Source organism: Lepidochelys olivacea (assembly GCF_965140295.1).
Source record: "Lepidochelys olivacea isolate rLepOli2 genome assembly, chromosome: 7".
Lineage (NCBI taxonomy): Eukaryota > Metazoa > Chordata > Testudines > Cheloniidae > Lepidochelys > Lepidochelys olivacea.
In genome coordinates this window covers 32,732,759-32,755,951 of record NC_140417.1, presented here as the reverse complement: position 1 = coordinate 32,755,951, position 23,193 = coordinate 32,732,759, and the positions used below count along the sequence as shown (strand labels likewise).

The 23,193-nt window shown below is 47.8% G+C and overlaps 1 protein-coding gene across 1 annotated transcript; it reads left to right on the top strand.

Moving 5' to 3' along the window:
• Positions 1-2,552: 2,552 nt before the first annotated feature.
• SCYL1 (SCY1 like pseudokinase 1) lies at positions 2,553-23,114 on the top strand. The gene is made up of 18 exons (XM_084635371.1): positions 2,553-2,734; positions 4,366-4,506; positions 5,812-5,934; positions 6,308-6,528; positions 7,433-7,523; positions 8,832-8,987; positions 9,775-9,933; positions 10,890-10,997; positions 11,605-11,718; positions 14,857-15,012; positions 15,539-15,727; positions 15,960-16,035; positions 16,133-16,315; positions 18,909-19,048; positions 19,623-19,724; positions 21,883-22,185; positions 22,552-22,618; positions 22,701-23,114. Exons 1-18 carry the CDS (start codon positions 2,618-2,620, stop codon positions 22,823-22,825), a joined length of 2,571 nt encoding a protein of 856 aa, XP_084491497.1. The 5' UTR covers positions 2,553-2,617; the 3' UTR covers positions 22,826-23,114.
• Positions 23,115-23,193: the final 79 nt, after the last annotated feature.

Below are 23,193 nucleotides of genomic sequence, written 5' to 3'. Positions count from 1 at the left end.
AAGCTAGGGGCAGAGCGGGGCTGGGTGGCGCTCCCTCCCCGCCCCCTGAGGAGGCTGGCTCCAGGCCCCATCGTACCCTGCCCGGACATTTTTTCATTCCCCCCTAGCGGAGACCTGCCCCACAGTTTGGGGTCTACTGGCATAAGACATTCAGGACTTGGAAAGTGAGGACAAATAGCTTATGTTTGATGCAATAAAGAAAGGGGAGCCAATGGAGAGAGGGAAGGAGGGGTGACATGGTCAAAGGGAGAGGCTAGAAAATGATCTTTGCAGCAGCTTTTTGAATAGATATGAGTGGGGGAAAGATTACATTTGTCGAGAGACAACGTGGATGCAGACAGACAGATGGGGGAGCACAAGGAAACAATAGACTGTTGGTCAGCATGATAGATCTTAAAAGAAGCTGAAAGGAATTGATTAAACAAAAATATACAAGTGAAAGGTAAAGGGATTTAACTTTTGAAACTTTGATATCTTGGGGAAACGGAATAACACAGGATAATATTTATTATTTGTATTATGACAGTGCCTAGGTCCAGCTTTTAAAAAGTATTTAGGCATTGCTGCACTCAGTGTTTCAGCGCCTAACTCATTTAGGAGACATGGCCTAAATCTAATTTTCAAAAGAGATTTAGGTCCTTTGGAGCCTAAATCCATAGGCTTTTGGGACCTAAGTGCCTAAATCCCTTTTGAAAATTAGATTTAGGATACTAAATCAGTTAGGCATTGCAACCCTGAGTGTAGCAACACCTAAATACCTCAAAGTCAGGGGTCAAAATGCCAGCAGCCAAAGCCCTATTGCAGGGGTGGGGAACCTACAGCCCGTGGGCCGGATCCAGCCTGTTGCTTACTTTCATCTGGCCTGCGCATGGGCGGCGGGTACCATACATTGAAGGAGGCTGTGCCTCCTCAAACAGCCAGGCGTGGACCTGCCCACTCTTTGCCCTGCCCAGGTCTCCCCCCACTCTTATTTACCGCCATGCACCATGCAGCTCCTCCAGTCCCCCTGTGCTCCAGCCGGGGCTGGGCAGGCTGCGGCAGTGCCGCCCACCCGCCCTCCTAGCGTTCCGGGACTGGGGAAGCTGTGGTCGTGTGCTGCGAATCTCCCCAGTGCTCTGGGGCTGGGGCCACACGCTGCCCACCTTTCTGGCACGCTGGGACTGTGGAGGCTGGGGCCGTGTGCCTCCCGGCACTCCTCTGGGGCTGGGGAGCTAGCCTGGGGTGGGGTGTGGGGCTTTGGATCAGACCCTTGCTTTTTACTTATGTGTGGCCCGCAATTGATTTTTTTCTGTGAGTCAATGGCCCGGGATAGAAAAAAGGTTCCCCACCCCTGCCCTATTGTGTTAGGCATAGATTCATAGATTTTAAGACCAGAAGGGATCTTTATAATCATCTAGTCTGACCTCCTGTATAACACAGGCCAGAAGAACCTCACACAGTAAGTAATTTCTGCATCAAGCTAATAATCTCTGTTTGCCCTTGAACAGATTGTTTAGAAAAACATCTAGCCTTGATTAAAAAACTCCAAGTGATGGAAAATCCACTACAGCTCAAGGCCAACTATTCTAATAGTTAATCATCTTCCCTGTTAAAAATTTGCACTGTATTTCTAGTCTAGTCAAGCTTCACAATAATACCTAGCTCTTAGATAGCATCTCTAGATCTGAAAGTGCTTGACAAGGGAGGTTGGTATCATTATACCCATTTTACAGAGGGGAAAACTGATGCACAGAGAGGTGAAATGTCTTGTCCAAGGTCACCCAGCACAGCTAGGAATAGAACTCATCTAATTTCTCAGTTATACTAGAAAAATAAAAAACAGTCCCCCACAAAAAATGTTGGAGGGGGGTGACTTCATGGTTAGAACAGATACTGGGAGACAGAGTTTTATTCAGGTTTCAGAGTAACAGCCGTATTAGTCTGTATTCGCAAAAAGAAAAGGAGTACTTGTGGCACCTTAGAGACTAACCAATTTATTTGAGCATGAGCTTTCCAGTGACTCAGGGAGCAGAGTCTGGGTTAGTAGCTGGAGTAGAGACTGGGAGGCAGGACTCCTGGGTCCCATTCCCAGGCTGTCACTCGCCTTGCTGTGGGATGTTGTGGACAATCAGGTCACCTCTTTTGGGGGGGAGGGACAGCTCAGTGGTTTGAGCATTGGCCTGCTAAACCCAGGATTGTGAGTTCAATCCTTGAGGGGGCCATTTAGGGATCTGGAACAAAAGTGGGAGATTGGTCCTGCTTTGAGCAGGGGGTTGGCTAGATGACCTCCTGAGGTCCCTTCCAACCCTGATATTCTATGATTCTTTGTGCCTGGACGGCTCCACTGGCAAAGCAAAGGCGGCAGCTGGCAGGAGCGGTCGGGTCCGCCAGCGGCCGAGGAGGCCCTTCCGCACCCTACCAGAATCTGCGGCTGCTGGGGGTCGGCCGGGGCAGCCGCCGGGCTTAGCTCTGCGCCAGGCCTCCCCCCGCCCATCATTGCTCCCCTGCTTTGCCCCCAGCCCCTCCCAGCCTCCTCCCCCGCCCCCAGCGCCGCGCTCTCTGCTGCCCTCTGGCGGCCTGTCCGCTCCGCGCAGCCCGGAGGAGCCGGATCCCGGTCCCGGAGCGGCCCGGCCGGACGATGTGGTTCTTCTCCCGGGACCCGGTCCGGGATTTCCCTTATGAGTTCGGCGCGGAGGCGGGCGCGGAGCGGGGAGAGCCCGCGGGGCCCTGGCAGCTGCACCGGGGCAGGAGGAAGGTGAATCCCCTCGTTGGGCCCGGCCCGGCCTTTGCTCGCCTGACGTGGCGGGGCCTCCCTAGCCTGGAGCGGCCGCCACCGGGACCGCCAGCTCGGGGCACAGGGGGAGGTTTCCAGGCCTCCCCCTCCCCAGCTCGGGGTACGGAGGTGGTGATTTCCAGGCTCCCCAGCCAGGGGTACGGGGGGGGAGGTAGGTTTCCAGGCCTCCCCCTCTCCAGCCCGTGGTACGGGGGGTTCCAAGGTCCCCAACCCAGGATACGGGGGGAGGTTTCCAGCCCCCCCCCCCGCCCCCGAAGTCCGGGGTTCAGGAGTGGGTTTCCAGGCCCTCATCCCTAGGCCGGGGTGTAGAGGGTATCCAGGCTTCTCTTCCCTAGCCTGAGCTAGAGGTGGGGTATGGCTGGGGGGGGGTCAAGCCCTCCTCTGGGTGTAAAAGGGGAGTTTCAAAGAGCTTTTGGACGAAGGCAGGGTTTACAGGACCCCCTAGAGCAGAAGAGGTGTTTAATGATCCCCAGAGTTTTGCTTCTCCCCTGGTTTATGGGAGGGTGTGTCCAAGCCCCCACTCAGATACCGTTATCAAGGATAGAGGGGGTTCCGGGGCTGCCACTAAGATGGAAGGATGTTTCAGACGGCCCCCTAGGCTCTTCCTCCCCTGATAACAAGGATTTTCAGGGTCCCTCCAAGCTCTCCCCATTCCTGAGCATCCCCAAAAATAAAGGGCCCAGGGAACCCCAATTGAGGGCTTCTCTAGTTCTTCCTTAGTCTCAAGGGTCTCCCCCCCACCCCCATCCCACTTTCCAAAGCAGCTGGGGGACATCCAAGGATCTAGTACTACTTGTTGTCCCCTAGGGTCAGGGGACAAACAGCAGCATGAAAATGGGAGGGTTTGGCCTGCTTCCAAAGTGGCTGCTGTGTTCCACCCAGAGGCAGACACGGTTACCCTCATTATAGGGTCCATATAATAATAATAGTAATAATTATTTAATACCTAGCTCTGATATGGAGCTTTTCATCAGTAGATCACAAAACCCTTTTTCAAAGCAAGTTGGTATCATTATCCCCATTTTACATGTGGGGAAACTGAGGCACAGAGCAGGGATGGAACTTGCCAAATGTCATCTAGCAAGCCAGTAGCTGAGCCTGGAATAGAACCCAAGTCTTGTGAGTGCAATGCTCTGTCCACTAAACTACATTGCCTCCCCCAAACAGACTGTCCTTGACTCCGCATCCCCGGCCACCCCCACAAGGGAGGAAAGATGAGCCAGTAATTTGGATGCCAGCATGGGACACAGGAGACCTCGGTTCAATTCCACAGACTCCCCATGTGACCTTGGGCAAGTAAGAACATAAGAACAGCCATACTGGCTCAGACCAAAGGTCCAGCTAGCCCAGTATCCTATCATCTGACAGTGGCCAATGCTAGGTGCTTCAGAGGGAATAAACAGAATAGGGCAATCATCAAGTGATCCATCCATCCCCTGTCACCCATTCCCAACTTCTGGCAAGCTTCACATCCTTTTTCTGTGCCTCTGTTTCACCATCTGTACATTGGGGAAAATAGCTCTGCTCAGATACTATAGGATCATAGACACCCTTAAATAAATAGCACATAACACTTTTTTGTTTTTCTTCAGACCACAGGGGATCTGGTATCTGTTTTCGTCTATGAAATTAAACCTAATTCGGATGAACAGACACAGGTCGCCAAGGCAGCTTTCAAACACTTAAAAACCCTCCGGCACCCCAATATTCTGTCCTACATCGATGGATTGGAGGTATTGTTTATGATTTTTATTTGTGGCAGTACCTACCATCCATTATATTTGTGATTTCATATTGTGACTATGTCTGCAGTCTTTGAGGATTATGATTTTTTATTGCGGTGATGTCTGAGGCCCTGAACAGTTCAGGGCTGGATTTGTATCACATCTGACACAGAGTAAAGGGTGATCTCTGCCCCAGAATGGCACAGAGTAAAGGGCGCAGGGTAAAGAGTGATTTCTTCCCCAGAGTGTGTTTCCTAGCCTGAAAAACACCAATGCTTAGGATGCTGGATTGATACTGTATGGAATTATGTTATTTATCCACTGCCTTTATGAAACTGCAGCAAATCCTGAATCTGGATAAAGCAGTGTCACCCGACATGTCCAGCTTGCAGTGGGACAGCCCAGTGTATTACACTTTTGTCTTCCTATAGTGGATGCATTTATTTATTATCTGTTTACTTGTATTATGGTAGGCCCCAGCAACCCTGAACAAGATTGGAGATCCTCTTTAGGGCACCGCATGGATCCTGACAGAGATCTGGGCCTTTTGCTATGCCAGAGGCTGCATGCTGGACCCCCTAATGGGGATGGGGCAGTGGTGTCTGTGCAGTGGCTGGCACTAAGCATCCCTTGATCTCATTTGTGGGGGGATCTGTGTGGAGCCTGGCACAATGGGGGTCCCTGATCTTGTTGGGAGGTGGTGTCTGTGCAGTGTCTGGGATGGAGGCAGTCCCCTATTTTGGTTGGGAGATTCTGCACAGTGACTGGCACTAAGGGGTCCTTGATCTCAATTAATGGGGGAAAGGAGAGCATTGTGCAGTGCCTGGCACAACAGGGGTCCCAGTCTCAGTTGGTGGGGTGGGTTGTGCAGTGCCTGGCACAATGGGGGCCCCAGTCTCAGTTGGAGGGGGTTGTGCAGTGCCTGGCACAAGAGGGGCCCCAATCTTAGTTAGAAGGGGGTTGTGCAGTGCCTGGTACAACAGAGCCCCAGTCTCAGTTGGATGGGGATTGTGCAGTGCCTGATACAACAGGGGTCTCCAGTCTCAGGTGGGGGTGGGCTGTTCAGTGCCTCTCTGATCTCAGTTGCGGGGGTCTCTGTGGCGTCCTACCCGACAGGACCCCAGTCTCATTTGTGGGGGTGGTCTGTGCAACGCCAGGTCCAACAGGACCTTTTGATCTTGGTTGGGGCTACAATGCTACCGTAATACTAATAATAACGTGCCCAGCACAAAGGGGCTCCGATCTCACTTGGAGCCTCTGGGTGCTTCTGTAACAAAAAGAAACATGGTGTTTTTTTTGCGGGGGGGGGGATAGACAGAAAAATGTTTACACGTGGTGACAGAGCCTGTGACATCTCTGAGTACTTACCTGAAGTCGAAAGCAGACTCTGGAGGGTTAAATGAACAGGAGATATCGTGGGGCCTCCATCAGATTGTGGTAAGATACAGTGATCTCAAGCAGATGGGTTGTGTCTGTATAGAAAATCCTAAACCACCAACTCCTTTGCCCACAGCCCCTAGTCTTGGTTGCCACTCAGTTTTAATTAAACGTGGCAGAATTAGATTTTTATTGTTTTTAATTTTGACAGATAATATTGATCTTTATTTTTAACCTGTTTTTCAATTTTTATTGATTTTAAATTTTCACAGTTGCTGGAAATTATGGGAGTGGGGTTAGACAATAGTGGTCTCAGGCTAATTATTTAATGGCAGTATCCCACCCCTCAACTAGACCATTCTGTCTCTAAGATTCCCCTCACGGGGCTCCCAGCTGACTGCTCCTCTCACTTGTCCTTCCCTTGCCTTTCCAGAAAGCGCTCAGCTTCCTGGTGAACGACTGCAACCTCATCCACAATAATGTGTGCATGGCTGCTGTTTTTGTGGACCGCGCTGGTGAGTGGAAGCTGGGTGGCCTGGATTACATGTACTCGACCCAGGGTGACAACACCCCGCCTCGGAAAGGGATCTCTGAGCTGGAGAGATACGACCCACCAGAGAAAACAGATAACAGCAAAATCCCTGGGGAGAAATGGTGAGTGGGAGATGGGGCAGGGCCCGTTAATCTCCTCCCACCCTTTTATCTAGTTAGACTGTAAGCTCTTTGTGGGCAGAGACTCACTCTCACTGTGTGACTGTGCAGTGCCGAGCACGATGGGCCCCCTGATCTCAGCTGAGTGAGATCTGCAGCTCAGCCGGCACAACAGAGGCCTCCCAATCTCTGTCGGGGCCTCTCTAGACATGACCATAATACAAATAGATTTGTAGATGTTAAGACCAGAAGGGACCATTATGTCTGATCTCTTGTTTAACACAGGCCAGAGAATTTCTCTCTGTGATTCCTGCACTGAGCCCAATAACTAACAAAGCCCAGGTTCTGGAAGGGAGAGGCTTTGAGCTCTGCTTATTGTTCTGTACATGCATTGCTGGGGTTTTATTGTTATTTCAGGGACCAGTTCCATATTACCCTCCTCATTGTTAACTCACTCTGCCGTCTTTCTCCAGTCACCCTCCATGACCTGGTCTTTCTTTCTCCACAGTGTCCCGCTGTGTGCATGTGCAAGAACCTTCTCCTCTGCAGCCCCTTGCCCTCAGGAATCCTCCTCCCTGCATCTCTCTCTGCTCTCCTCTCAGTGCACCTGGCACCTGCCTCTTCTCTGTGTGTGCAAGACACCTGTCTCCGAACAGAATTGCTGTATCCCCCTCTACTCCCCGTTCTGTGTATCCAGTCAGTGTGTGTGCACGCGCATGCAAGAGCCTCTGTCTCATTTCAAGCTCCTCTATTGTTTGTTTTCCTGCATAACCCTTCTGCCTAACCCTAAAGTGTCTTGGGGGTGTAGTTTGTGTGGATCATGCTATGCAAAATACAGCTGGGTTGCACTTTCCTTCCCCATGGGGAAATCACTGGGAAAGTTACATTGGTTCTTCTGCTGTGCCAGGTCTGCGGACATGTGGCGTCTTGGCTGCCTCATCTGGGAGGTTTTCAATGGCACCCTGCCCCGTCCGTCCTCCTTGCGATCCCTTGGCAAGGTAATGTGGTCAATCCCCTTCCCACCCACTCTGTTGATAGGGCCTGGCAAAGTAATTAATCAGCAGATCTGCCTGGCTACAATCCCTCTACTTGTAATATTACACCTCTGGGTGGGTTGTTGGCGACAGGAATCAAACCCAGAATCAGGAGCCTCTGTGACGTGTGCTAAAAGAGCCAGGCTGTAGCAGACTCATCAACCTCTGTCTGTGGCCCAGCCATGGCTAGAGGGGGACAGAGCACCACATGGATCTGGGTTACACCTGGAAGGGCAGGGAAAGTTGATTGCTGGTGGGTTTCGCAATACGCTGTGAGGGGAGAATGTGTTTTTCAGGCCCCATTGACTTCAGTAATAATAGACTCTAGCTCTTATGTAGCAGTTTTCATCAGTAGATCATAGAAGCTTTACAGAGGAGGTTAGACTCATTATTCCCATTTTACAGATGGGGAAACCGAGGCACAAAGGGGGCAAGATGTTACCCAGCAGGCCAATGGTAGAGCCAGGAATAGAACCGAAGTCTCCTTTGTCCCAGTTTGCTAGGCCACATGCCCCAGAGCTAACCATCAGCTTCACCCTGTTAATGTGAGGGTGAGTCAATGCGGTTTTCTATAGAGGTACATTTTTGGGGAACTGGTAGCATATTGCCCTGTGTCTGTCCATCCTGTGGCTAAATAGTGGCCCTTCTGTTTTGTTTATTGGCCAAACTTATAGGAGCATGACAAGGATTGCAGATCACTCTCTGCTTTAGGCAGCCTCTGTGCAGCTACTATTCCTTAAGCAGTCCCTTACGGAGCTGTGCAATTTCAAATGGGTTGGTAAAGAGTTTTGTGGTTGTGCTGTAGAATAGCAGTAGGGTGCAATAGATAGGGCACAGGACTGGGAACTCTAGGGGGAGTGAGGTCTAGGGGTTAGAGCAGGAGGGGCTGGGAGTCAGGGCTCCTGGGTTCTACTCCCAGTTCTGGGAGGGAAAGGGGTGGAAAGTCTAGTGATTAGTGTGGGGGAGGGGAAGCGGCCAGGATTCCTGGATTCTATCCCCAGCTTTGGGAGGGGTGGGAACATGAGTCAGGATTCCTGGGTTCTCTTCCCAGTTCTGCCATGGAGTTGCTGTGTCACCTTGGGCAGCTCAGCCTGTCTCCCTGTGCCCCAGTTTCCTCATTCCTAAAACAGGGATAATGAGATCCATTGGCTGTTGTCAACTGTTTTGCTATCCAAGCTGAAAAGATCTCAAACTAATTAGTATCCATAGCGAATGCTTAACACACAAGGGACACCTCTTCCTGATTGTAGAATCTGTGTATCCTCTCTCCAGATCCCCAAGTCGCTGGTCCCCCACTACTGCGAACTGGTGGGGGCCAACCCCAAAATCCGTCCCAACCCTGCCAAGTTCCTCCAGAACTGCCGGGGCCCCAATGGCTTCATGAAGAACAGCTTTGTAGAGACCAACCTTTTCCTGGAAGAGATCCAGGTGAGAGCGATGGTGGTAGCCTTGTTGCCCCCATTCTGGAGGGGTGGAAAGTATAGTATTAGAGCTCCTCTGTGTAGGCCAGAGGTGCCCAAGAGAGTGTCCAATCAATTGCTGGGACTTGAGGACCCCCTGCATTGGTTTATGGACCCATTGAACTTGCCTTGGGCAGTACTGACCTTTGTCTCGGCTCCGTTATATGCTCGCTTGGTGGGGAAAAGTGGCTTCTGGAGCACAATTAATTTTAGGGGGAGGTTGAGAGGGAACTGGCTGGGGTGGGGAATGGAATATGAGGCCCTTCCTCTCCAGAGGGCACCAGCTCTGAGGGGAAGACTGGCTGGATCAGGGAGGTGGGGAATGGGATTTGAGACCTTTCCTCTCTAGGGAGTACCGGCATCAATCCTGCTGCAGGGTAGGGGGACTGGTTGGCGTAGGGGGCAGGGAAAGGGGTAAGGTGTCTTTTCATTCCACAAAGCATTAGCTCTGATGTGGCCCCAAGTTGTGGGAGGGACTGGCTGGTTCAGGGTTAAATAGGATAAAGACCACTTCAGCTTTAAGTCACTGGTTCAACTCCAGCCCATGTTAGCAGATCTGGAAATTCATGCCCCTGTATGGTAGAACAAGAACTTGCTGTATTTCCAACCATTTCCTAGTGAGAGAGGAGACTGCGCCATCCAAACCACGATTGCATTGGTTGTCTTGTTGGCAGCCCCAAAGGGCAGAATGGAGCCACAAGAAGCAGGCTAGTCTGACCCAGTGACCCCATTTCCCTTTCCCCCTGCCCCGGCAGATTAAGGAACCAGCAGCACGGCAGAAGTTCTTCCAGGAGCTGAGCAACAACCTAGACACCTTCCCCGAAGATTTCTGCCGGCACAAGATCCTCCCACAACTGCTGACGGCCTTTGAGTTTGGTAGTGCTGGTGCCGTCATCCTAACCCCACTCTTCAAGGTGAGCTGCTGTTCTGATGGTGGCATTCCCCTGTTTACATCTTGTGACGGGATGGGGCTACCGGCCTGTTTCCTGTCTCTGGGCATTCTGAGGATTGTAGTTCCCAGAGTGAGCAAGGACTGCTGGCAAGCGGACTTTGCTTGTGGGGAGGGGAGAGCAGTTGGTGCTGGAGATCTGCGACTGAGCAGGACCTGTGGAAGGGACAGGGAGGAGACAGGCAAACACAAAGTAACCCTATAGGGCCAGTTCAAAGTGGGAACCGACTGTTGCTCTGTTGGCTAGAGCCCTAGAGGGACCAGTTTGAACCTGTGACTCAGTGAAGTTGGTGTGGTTGGGGGAGAGAGGCATTTTAGGACTAAACTGCCCTATTAAGGGGTCGCGCGGTTCGTAGCTTCTGTAGGCTGCACACATTGCATACACCAGGGGTCCTTGCATCGCTCCATTTCCCCAACAAGTGCCCTGTGAACCACCCTCTCATTCAACTCCCTCCAACGCCCACCTCTCATGGCAGGCTGGATGTGCTACATTCACTTCACCTATATCAGAGTCCTTGATTCTCCCTCCATGCCAGGGCTCTGTGTGATCTGTCACTCCCCCCCGCCTCCCCTACTTTACCACAGCTCATGCCAGGAAAAGGGAAACTGAGGCCAGAGAGGTGTGCCATTACTACACATTCCTCATCAACTGACACATGACCTTGCAGGGTGTGTGTGTGGAAAGACGGGGACTCCATTCCCAAGATACATGGACCATGGAGGAGATGATGCCAAGAGCTGACATCAGTACTCCAGGAACATCTACAGATGAATTTCTTGGTGTGGCCCAGCTAGGAGTATCTTATCTCTGGAAGGCTCATGGGCCCACCTCACCACTTTCCGTCTCCGCACTAAAGCTTTGCATGCCCCTCATCTCCTTCAGGATCAAAGCCTCCTCTTTAACTTCCAGTGTTGTTGCAGGTGGGGAAGTTCCTGAACACTGAAGAGTATCAGCAGAAGATCATTCCTGTCATTGTCAAAATGTTCTCCTCCACCGACCGAGCCATGAGGATACGGCTGCTGCAGCAGGTCAGTGATCAGCCTCACTTCGCATCTGTGCACTTGGGTGGATCCAGGGCTCAGACAGGTTAGCAGGAGCAGTATTTTTCTGTTCTTGTTAGAACAGGGAGGGGACGGGGAGTCTGAACTTTTGGGTTCTCTTCCTGGCTCTGGGAGGGGAATGGTGCCTGTCTAGTGGTTAGAACCAAGGAGAATGGGAGTTGGGATTCCTTGGTTCTACTCTCAGCCCTGAGAGGGGAGTGGTTTTGTGGCTAGATCAAAGAATTAGCAGACTGGATTTTTGGATTCTGCTTTGGGAGAGAGTATCACTTCACTTAGTTGTTAGGACAAGGGGACTGAGAATTAGAGCGCCTGGGTTCTGTGCCGAGCTGTGGGAAGAAGCGTGTTGCAGGGGTGGCTCGGAGCCAGGATTTCTGGATCTTTTCCTGGCTGTGGAAAGGTGTGATGTCAAGGGCTTAGAACAGGAGATTGGGAATCAGGACATATGAGTTCTCCTCTTGGCTCTCCCCAGATGGTGTGGAGCCCTGCTAATTTTGACTGTGCATTGATCTTGCTCAGCACTACACCAAACATTAAGTCCTGACTGGCGGCACATGCGTGTGTGTGTGTGTTGCAGATGGAAAACTTCATCCAATACCTCAACGAACCCACCGTCAACACCCAGATCTTTCCCCATGTTGTGCATGGCTTCCTGGACACCAACCCGGCCATTCGTGAGCAGACCGTGAAGGTAGAACAACAGAGGGTTAATGTGATCTTGGATGTATAAATGTGGGATCTCGAGTAGGAAGGTTCTGTTACCTCAGTATCTGGCACTGGTGCAACCACTGCTGGAATATTGTGTCCAGTTCTGATGTCCACACTTCCAAGAAGGATGTGGATAAAGTAGAGAGGGTTCAGAGAAGAGCCAGGAGAATGCTTAAAGGGTTGGAAAACCTGCCTGATAGTGAGAGACTCCAGGAGCTCAATCCATTTAGTTTATCAAAGAGAAGGTTAATGGGCGGCTTGGTCACAGTCTGTAAGTACATACATGGGCAACAAAATCTTTTTAATGGGCTCTTCGGTCTAGCAGAGAAAGGTCTAACAAGATCTACAAAAGGAAAAGGAGTACTTGTGGCACCTTAGAGACTAACAAATTTATTTGAACATAAGCTTATGCTCAAATAAATTTGTTAGTCTCTAAGGTGCCACAAGTACTCCTTTTCTTTTTGCGGATTCAAACTAACACGGCTGCTACTCTGAAACCTAACAAGATCTAGTGGCTGGAAGTTGAAGCTAGAAAAAGCCAGACTGGAAATAAGGTGCACATTTTTAACAGTGAGGATGAATAACCATTGGAACAACTTGCCAAGGGATGTGGTGGATTCTCCATCACTGATAATTTTTAAATCAAGCTGGGATGTTTTTCTAACTGATCTGCTCTGGTTCAAATAGGAATTAACATACAGAAGTCTGTGACCTGTGTTATACAGGTCACACTAGGTGATCACAGTGATCCCTTCTGACTTTATAATCTGGGAATCAATTTCAGGGTTGCTCTGTTCCTCCTTCTTGAAGGATGCTGATGGGGTGGAGTTAAGGGGGAGGATGATGCTACTCTGGACTATTGATCTTGTCTGACCCTGTTGCTAATTCTTACCTCTGCATGGGGAGGAGGTTTTATGTGATACTGGTTTGCATGATCTGGACAGTCTTTCCCATAAAGAACCTCAGACAAGTCTGTCCTGAGTCATGTCAGTTTCAGAGGGTGCACTTTCTGCTGTGTACACTGGCTGGATAGATAGACAATATGGTCTGTGGATAGTGCTTTGGACCAAGGATTCAGGAGATCTGGGCCAGGATTTGTCAAAAGTGACTAGTGATTTTGGTTGCCTGATTTGAGATGCCTTTTAGAAAGAGACCTGATTTGCAGAAAGTACTGAGCACCCACCCTCTGAAAACTAGACCCCTTTCCAATGTCTCTATCTGAGTCCTCTTTTCCCCCTCCCTCCCCCCTTGGGCCTGTATTCTGTTCCCAGCTTTGCCACTTACCTTGGGCAAGTCACCCACCTGTCTGTTTCCCCCATCCGAAAAATGTAGATAGTGATAGTGATCCTCCTTTGTAAACTGCTCTGAGATATATGAATGTTAAGAGCTGGATGTTACCCCTTTTTGACCCAAGTGGTTAGCCAAAATTTGGGGTCCTGCAGGTTGTTTGGTTAGGTGGAGAAATATATGATCGCATCAGGTTTTCTTTGATGCAATCCTGTTTATTTACAAAGAATGTACAAAGTGCTGTTTCTCTGAACACAGCAGGAATCAAACAAAAGGACATCTCTTTGTTTGAAGTTTCTTTGCTCCCAGCTGCTTCAGCCAGCACTCTGCTCAAAAACTCTCGCTTGGCGTCTTCTCAGGGCCCTCTCTCAGTGCTTCTCTGTGTGGTGTTTCCTGGCTGTTTTCTCTTCTCACCCCTCTACTAAAACAATACCCAGGGTAGTCCCTCTGCCCCCTGAATTCAAATGCCTGAGTGGCCTCACATGTGCCAAAACACAGGTTTTGTTTGCAGGCCCCCTAATGTTTCAGCTCTGAGTCCATAAAGAAGCTTGAATAGCTTCTTACAACTACCTTTAATCAAGGTTTTAATGAGGTTTAACCCAACCCTTGCCACTATCCTAAGGGGTTCATTGACAGACAAAGGGCAGTAGAAATGTCTGTCACTGCAGGACATAATGTCAGATCCAAACCCCAAGGGATGTCACTCTGTTGCCTGATTTTTGGGACAGATACTACCATTGTTCTCTGTTTGTACAGTGCCTGAAACAAGGGGGTCCAGACTCGTTGTTAAGCTCTCTGGGGGCAGGGAGTGCTTTGTGATTAGAGTTGGCTGGGAAATGGAATTTCCGTTTTGTGGCAAATTATGACATTTCAAAAATGATTTTTGTTCTCATTCCTAAATTTTCCACAGACTTGTTAAGCTCTGAAAAATTTTGATTTGGAGCCATTGAAACGTTTTGTCTTGGTAATATCAAATTGTTTCATTTTAATAAGGTAAAAGCATTTAGTTTATGTCCAAACAATATATAAATTATACTATGAATTAAAAATTAATATAATATAAAAGTTAGCGAAATAAAATGAAAATGTGAATCATTTAGCCTCTCATTTTATATCAATAATGCTGAAATAGTTTGGTTTGTCTAAGCACTATAAAATATGAAATGTAAGTCAATACAATATATATAATCTAATATTAAAATTATTATAATATAGAAGTAGAAACTAAATAAAATTAAAAGATACGGTTGAAACAGTCTAAACAAATCGCTTTGACTTTCTCCCATTGAGAATTTTATCAAAAACCATGTTCCCTCACATTGTTTCAGTTTCCACCAGACTGTTTTTCTGTTTTGTCAAAAAGGTTTCGTCCAACTATAATTATTTTGTTTGTACAGTGCCTGACACAATGGGGCCCAAATCCTCTAAGTTCTATTGCAATATAAATGTTGCATAATCCTAGTGTCCTACAGAGGATAAAAGCCCTACAATAGCTGTACAACAAGGGATGCTTCAGGAGTTACTCCCTGTTATTAGCCACACTATCAACACATCCTACGAGCTAGGGAGGCACCATGGCTTAATGGATTGGTATTAGACTGGGACTCAGGAGACCTGGGTTAAATTCCTGTCTCTCCCACTTGCCTGCTGGGTGACCTTGGGCAAATCACTTTAACAGCCCCGTGCCTCAGTTTCCCCATGTATACAATGGGGATAATGGTACCAACCTCCTTTGTAAGGCATTTTGAGAGCTACTGATGACAAGTGCTATGTAAGAGCTAGATATTATTAGACCTGAACTACCCCATGACCAGCCTCTTTCCTCCCTTCACAGTCGATGCTGCTGCTGGCCCCCAAGCTGAACGAGAACAATCTCAATATGGAGCTGATGAAGCACTTTGCCCGTCTGCAGGCCAAGGATGACCAGGGGCCCATTCGTTGCAACACCACCGTGTGCCTTGGAAAGATTGGTCCTTACCTCAATGCCAGCGTGAGTAGTGAGACCGTTTCCTGCACTCCAGAGGGACCCGATGCCTGGCAGGATGGGGAAAATAGGGACACAGACCCTGGTTTCTTTCCCAGGATGATTTCCCTTTAAAATGCCTATTTCCCACCAAGGCTTCATATGATGCAGAGGAAGATTGTGGTCATCTTTAAGTGAGGAATTGTGGATTATAGATCCCAGCAACGCTCTAGCATTCAGGAGGAGGGGACAGGAGGGTTTTGTGGTTAAAGTACCAGGCCAGAGCCTGGAAGGCCTGGCTTTCATTCCTGGCTCTGCTACAAAGTCAGTGTAACCTCGGGCAAAACACTTCATTGTTCTTTGGCTGTAAAACAGGGATAATCTTCCTTTCTACCACTCTGTGTCTGTCTAGTCTATTTACATTGAAAGCTCTTCAGGGCAGGGACTGTTTTTTTATGTGTTTGTGCATATGGCTAGCACAATGGATCTGTGACTGGGGCTCCCGGGTGCTACCATAATACACATAATAAGTTGCCCATTCTCTTATTTCCAGACTAGACAAAGAGTTTTGATCTCTGCCTTCAGCCGTGCCACAAAAGACCCATTTGCTCCCTCCCGGGCAGCGGGCGTCTTGGGATTCGCTGCCACTCACAACTTCTACTCTATGAATGACTGCGCATTCAAAATCCTGCCGGTTCTCTGTGCGCTGACAGTTGACCCTGAAAAGACAGTCAGGGATCAGGTGAGTTGGATCTGCAGTGAAATTTGCAGAGCTGCCAATTCCAAACCTCCAGCTCTGATGCCCAGCACAACGGGGGCCTTAAAGCTTGGACGAGTCCATTCTAGCATCCAGTGTGATGGTGGCACCCAATCTCAGTTGGGTGTCTGTACAGTCACTGGTGCAACAAGGGCTCCCACTGTCTGGAGAGGGTATCTCTACAGCATATAATAATAAAATAACTTCAATCTCCTAGACTTTCAAGGCCATTCGAAGCTTCGTGACTAAGCTAGAAACCGTCTCTGAAGACCCATCTCAGCTCTCTGAACTGGGTGAGAGATCCTAATACTGTGCTGAAGTTTTCAGGCATTTAAACACCAAACAGAACTAATGGACGTTTTTCCCCTTTTCTTTCTGCTCCCTTTGCAGAGAAGGATGTTCACGCAGCATCAACGAGCCCTGGGATGGGAGCAGCTGCCAGCTGGGCAGGCTGGGCCGTGACAGGGGTCTCATCGCTTACGTCGAAGCTAATCCGAACAAACGCCGGGACCACGGTAGAACAAACAGCTGTGGAAACTCCCACTGGAGCCGCACTGGAGCCATCCAGTATCGGTCAGTCTTTGCACAGTTGTAATCGCAAAGCTTGCATTGGGCTTTATTCACCCTGGGGTGGTGGCATCAAAGAATTGAGTAGCCATGCAGCAAATGGCACTGAAGCCAGCAGCACCATCTCAAGCGATAGAAGGAAATACGTGTTTGCGTGACACGCAGTTAACCTACAGAAGATTAGCCAGAGTGTAATAATAAGGATGGTTGCCCCTCTGGCTCAAGCAGTTGGTCAGTATTTGAGACTTTGCAAGGTAGTTTCCAGAAAAGGGGAAATCAGTGACGCAAGTCAGGTATATTTTTACTTAGAGCTGAGCGAATATGTGATTTTTTTTTGACGGGGGTGAGGGTGATGGTTGCTGAAATGAAAACAACTTTGTTTCAGCTCAAAAAAACACCTGAAGCAAAATGACAAACACAAAACATTTTTTTGTTTGTTTATTTTTTAATTAATCTAGCTACATTTGTAAATGAAACTTTTCTAAACAAAAAGTCGAAAGTGTCAAAACTCTTAGTTTTGACATTTTTGCGGGGGGGAAGAAATCCATTTTTTTTAACTGAAACTATTTGCAAGCTAAGGTTGAATATGGCATATAATTTTAGTGCCCCTCAAAATGCAGTTTTAGCTAATTTACCGTTTGCTGAATTTTTGTTTTGCCCAACTTTAATCTTGGTGTAATCTTGTTTATTTATAACAAATGCACACAAAGTCCATTTCCCTGACCACAGGAGAACCCAACAACAGCAGGCCGTTTTCCTGCTCAGAAATCCTCAAATCTGCCCTGCTAGCGAGCTTTTCACAGATGTTTGAGGCCAGAAAGGGACCTTGCGGTCATCTGGTCTGACTTCTGCTGGAATACAGGCCATAGGATTTCCTTGTGTTAACTCCTATTTGAAATAGAGCAGGTCTTTTAGAAAAACATCCCATCTTGATTTAAAAATTGACTGATGGAAAATCCACTACAATCCTTGGTAACTTGTTCTATTACCCTCACTGTCATGGTAGATAAAAATGAATGATTTAAATTAAAATAATCGAAGAAATCAGATTTTTTTAATTTAAATTAATTAAAAAGTAAACCTACTTAAAATTAAATTTGAAATCTTGATAAACTGTGTTAAGGCCTAAAAATACTAGAGTCAAGCATTTAAATTAAATGAAAAAAAAGAATATTAAGCAGTATATACGTGGTGCCAAAGTTTTAAAGAAAATCAAACCACTTAACTGGTGGAAATCACCACCTAAGCACCTGGAGCCAGAGTTTGTTGAAGTACTGAGCCAGCTTTTGACAGCAGTAGCTCTTCTGGAGATGCAGAGAGAATATCTTCTTTTCACTTTATTCAAGAAGTTCAGTTCAACGACTAGTTCATTTGAAGTTAAGAAACTGATTGGGAGTTGAAAAAGCAGGAAAGCTTGTTTTTCCTTTTCCAATCTATGAATAATAAATCAATTAGTTTTAAATACAAAATAGGTTTTTAATAAACTTTCATTTTCCAGCACATTTAACGTAGTTTTATTTAGCTAGTACAAAAATTAAAAAGCTGGTTTTGCTCATTTTTAATTGAATTTCATAGATCACAGTTAATTGCCTGATAAATAAGAAATTTGTTATTCGCCATTTCTAAAATAATAAAAAGTAAGAATTAAGAATCTGAATAAATGTATGTTAAGCTATATAATTGCTTAAATAAATGTGTAGTGCATCCACCTGGTTAGCAAAAAATAGCATCACATTTAATGTAAAGGCAATATTTAGTTGCAAATCAGCATGTTTTAATGATTACAATCAGTGAAAATAACTTTTGGTTAGGCAAATAATTTAAAAGTACAAATGTAAAACAAGTTTAACAATTGATGATTTAAATCCAAGTTTTCTGCTTGCTGATTTAACTCAATTCTCTCTGCACCTTGTTAAAAATGTGTGCTTTATATCTTGTCTGAATTTTTCTAGTTTCCACTTCCAGCCATTGGATCTTGTTAGGTCTTTGTGTGTTACACTGACAAATTTCTGTTCCCCATGTGGGGACTTAGACAGGGATCAGGTTACCTCCAAACCTTCTGTGTTATGCTAAATAGATGGAGCTCCTTGAGTCTATCACTCTGTGCCCAAGCAGCTCTGTCCCTCGCTTCCTCTCTCATCTACTCGGTGCTTCCCTGGGCTTCTTGCCTCCCAACACGCACAGGTTGCAACTGATCTCCTAGTCCCTGCGGTCTTGGCTCTGACCTGCTGTATGCATTGGTTGATCCCTCCAGTCTTTGTAGCTGTCTCTACTACATAAAGTGGCTTAATTGCTTCTTCCGTTGCGTCTGCTTGGTGCACCCATTGGCTGTAACTAGGGCTGTGATTGTTTTTGGATACAAGACTCAGGTGATGGCAGCAATTAGCATCTTTTAACATAAAAATACTAAATGAACAAGGGATTTGGAAAGGATCCCCTGGGGAAATTGGCCAGTATAGCCATAGCAGTCCCTGTGTTGACAAGCCCTAGCTGTAATAGGAGTTATGAGAAAACTTGGGCACAGTTCCTCTGAAGCGCTCAGTGCTGGCCACTGTCAGAAAAAGGACACCTTCTAATACTGTGGGCTTTTGTCTTTAAGGAGCCAGCAACATCCCTTCCCCGGCGATGTTGCCAGCAGCTCCCATTCCATCCAGCCGGTGGGATCTGGAGGGGGATGTGACCGAGGAAGAAGAGAACTCCACAGATAGATGGGACGATGAGGACTGGGGGAGTCTGGAGGTGAGCAGCGCACTTCCGTCTGCAATAGAGTTTGTTTGAGGATGACAGGTGGGCTGCCTCAGTGATTGGAGTAAGGACTTGTAACCCCCTCTGCTGAGCTGAGCAGATTTGGGAGCTTCTAGTCTGGTGGGGAAATTAGTAGAGTGGGGGCAATTTTTTAGTGTAACTTATTTATTTACACTGCATGCGCAGTCCTGGAACAGGGGTGGTCACAAACAGCATGCGGGGCAATCCCATTTCACATTTCTCAGCCTAGATGCCAGTGCCCCATGCCCAGTTTCCCAGAAGCAATTCTGCCCCAAGAACCTGCTGTAGTTAAAAAGATTAAGGGCAGGCAGCAAATACCCCTGCGCTGCTTGCAATAGCTTCCCTGAAAAGAATACATACATGCATCACCAAGCTAACAACAGCGTTGCATGTTTTCCAAGACTGGCCACTGCTCATATGCAGATGAGTATGCACCACAGCGCCATCCAGTGACTTCTGCCATATTAGCTGTAGGATCTGTTGCTGCCTGGTTTGAGATTCTGCTTCCTCATGTGCTGTGCCTCATTTTCTGTGCTTTTGCTTGTAGCAAGAGGCTGAGCAATCCAAAGGGCAGGCGAGCCCAGATGACTGGAACACACCGGAGTGGTCAGAACCAGCCTTGGCGTTGAAGAAGCCTGGGACCAGGATGGTAGGTGGCTTTCCGCACATGCTATCACTCTGATGCCACACCATATGCTGTCTTAAGTGCAGGTATCCCTTTCTGGTGCATTTGGTCTCCATGATCTCTGGGAGGGAGCAAGTAACCCTCAAGCTAATACCAACTGGGAAAGTTGTAGGGGCAATAGTGTGGCCTAGTGGATAGGGCACTAGACAGGGACTTAGGAGTCCTCGGTTCTATTCCTGGATCCCACGGTATTCTTGCCAGCAAGTTAAAGAATATGGGCTGGATGAATGGACTATAAGGTGGCTAGAAAGCTGGCTAGATCGTCTGGCTCAATGGGTAATGATCAGTGGCTCCATGTCTAGTTGGCAGCCGGTATCAAGCGGAGTGCCCCAAGGGTCGGTCCTGGGGCCGGTTTTGTTCAGTATCTTCATTAATGATCTGGAGGATGGCGTGGACTGCACCTTCAGCAAGTTTGCAAATGACACTAAACTGGGAGGGGTGGTAGATACGCTGGAGGGTAGGGATAGGATACAGAGGGCCCTAGACAAATTCGAGGATTGGGCCAAAAGAAATCTGATGAAGTTCAACAAGGACAAGTGCAGCGTTCTGCACTTAGGACGGAAGAATCCAATGCACCGCTACAGACTAGGAACCACATGGGTAGGCAGCAGTTCTGCAGAAAAGAACCTAGGGGTTACAGTGGACGAGAAGCTGGATATGAGTCAACAGTGTGCCCTTGTTGCCAAGAAGGCTAACGGCATTTTGGGCTGTATAAGTAGGGGCATTGCCAGCAGATCGAGGGACATGATCGTTCCCCTCTATTTGACATTGGTGAGGTCTCATCTGGAGTACTGTGTCCAGTTTTGGGCCCCACACTACAAGAAGGATGTGGAAAAATTGAAAAGAGTCCAGCGGAGGGCAACAAAAATGATTAGGGGACTGGAATACATGACTTATGAGGAGAGGCTGAGGGAACTGGGGTTGTTTAGTCTGCGGAAGAGAAAAATGAGGGGGGATTTGATAGCTGCTTTCAACTACCTGAAAGGGGGTTCCAAAGAGGTTGGATTTTGACTGTTCTCAGTGGTAGCAGATGACAGAACAAGGAGTAATGGTCTCAAGTTGCAGTGGGGGAGGTTTAGGTTGGATATTAGGAAATACTTTTTCACTAGGAGGGTGGTGAAGCACTGGAATGCGTTAAGCTAGGGAGGTGGTGGAATCTTCTTCCTTTGAGGTTTTCAAGATCAAGCTTGACAAAGCCCTGGCTGGGATGATTTAGTTGGGGGTTGAACTAGATGATCTTCTGAGGTCCCTTCCAACCCTGATATTCTGTGATTCTATCTGCCACAGCTTGCTCAGTGATCTTGGGCAAATATCTGTGCCTCAGTTTCCCCATCTGGCAAATGGGGATAATGAATCCTTTGTTAAATGCTTTGAAGTCTACTGATGAAAAGTGCTGTATAAGAACTAAGGATCATTACATCTAGGAACAAAAAATGTAGATCACTGTAATGGGGCAAGGGAACTGTATCCTGGACTACAGTGACACCAAAAAGAACTTGAACATCATGATAAATAACCAAGCGCTCCCAGGGCAATGCTAGAGCTGAAAGGGCGCAAACAATCTTGGACGTATAAGCAGGGGAATATCGAGTAGGAGTAAAGGAAGGGTCATCACCTCTGTTTATGGTAGTGGTGACAACATTACTGGATACTGTGTCTGGTTATGGTGTCTACACTTCAAAAAGGATGTTGTCAAATTGGAAGAGCTCAGCAGAGAGCTATAAGAAGGATTTTGTGTCTGGAAAATCCCCCTTATAGGGAGAGACTTGAGAAGCTCAGCCTGTTTAGTTTATTCCAGAGAAGGTTAAAAGGCGATTTGATCGTGGTCTTTAAATTAAGACTGTCAGCCTTTCTTGCCTTAGTCACCGTACGGCCCTCAGATGGGAATAATCATTGTTCAAGTGCCTACTAGTACGAAAGACAGTGTGGCTAGGGTGATGGGCGGGTCTTTTCCCATTCCTGGCCTTTATCTGTTGAGCCTGGGCGCTCAAAGTCACCTTTTCTAAATCTTGCAGGTAGGATATGACTAGTCCAGAAGCCCCTTCAGTTCCTGTCTCGTAGCTCATTTGTCCTCTTCCGGTTGCTCTGATCAATCTGCCCCTGTCCCCCTTATCATTAACAGACCAGCAGCTCCTCCAAGAAACAGGAATCAGACTGGACCAGCTCTGGTTGGGAGGTTGGATCTACTTGGAGTCACAAGAAGTGGGGCACTCAGGGACAAAGCTCCGTGGCAGAGGACAGCTGGGAGGAGGATTTTGGTTCTGGGACAGTGCAGAAACTGACCCCCTCACAGCAAGCTCCCTTGGCCCAACCAGAAGGAACCAAACTGGCCAGCGAATATGACTGGGACAGCTCATCCAGTGTAGAGAAACCAGATCCTTTCTTCTCCATAATCCCTACTCAGAAGTCAACAACAGAGACCCAGGTAAGTTTCTCCATGTCTCATGATCAAGGATGGGGTGTGTGTGTGGAGGGGTGTGTGTGTGTGTATGTCAATTCCCAGCTCTGCCACTGACTCCCTGGGTGACATTGTATGTTTTGTTTTTTGTTGCGGGGGGGGTGGGGGGTCTACAAATCCCCAAAAGGCCTGGGAAGGGCTCGTGTTATCACCCCACTCTCTGTTTAACTGAAGCTCCAGGGGAAGGCAGGGTGGGGTACCCACTCAGTTTAGGGATTAGCTACTTCCCTTCTCTTCCTGTGTAGAAAGATAAATGTGTACTGAGTGCCTCCCCCAGTGTAGTGCATAACTGTGAAGAAGTCCCCTGAATTCAAATTCTGTGTCTAACTTCAGAGAAGCATGGATGCCATTGGCGACTGGGGTACAGAGGAAAACTGGGAATCTGTGGACTCTGACCAGGGTGAGTTGCTGAAGAAGCAAAGTTGCACATGATTGTTCCATCCAGCCGTTTGTACTAGCTGGGAATTATTGTGTCTCTGTAGGTCTCAGCAGGGCAGAATTAGCACGCAAGAAGCGAGAGGAGCGGAAGAAGGAGATGGAAGCTAAACGGGCGGACAGGAAGGTGGCAAAGGGACCTATGAAACTGGGTGCCAGGAAGCTGGACTGACAGGCAACAGAGCAGTGGAAGCTTTAGCTTTTGCTTGTACATATGCGCTTAGAATTTTAGTGTATACATACATCAGCAATAAGGACACCCCACCAACCAGGTACACTCGCAAGCAGAGATGCACAAACTTGTGGTTCTACTGTATTTATTCTGTACAGCTTCTCAGTAAAAAGCAGATGGGGGCCTGTGATTGTGTGGCTCTTTGCATTCTTCCTGTATGTGCTGCAGTCTTTCTTGTTGTATATAAAGGGTGTAGGAATAAATTAATTTTAAATGATCTGTGTTTAAATCAGAACCAAAGAGTCTATTCTCTTTTAAGGAGACACAGAGACACTTTACAGACGAGTCTCTTAGAGAGAGACACGCAC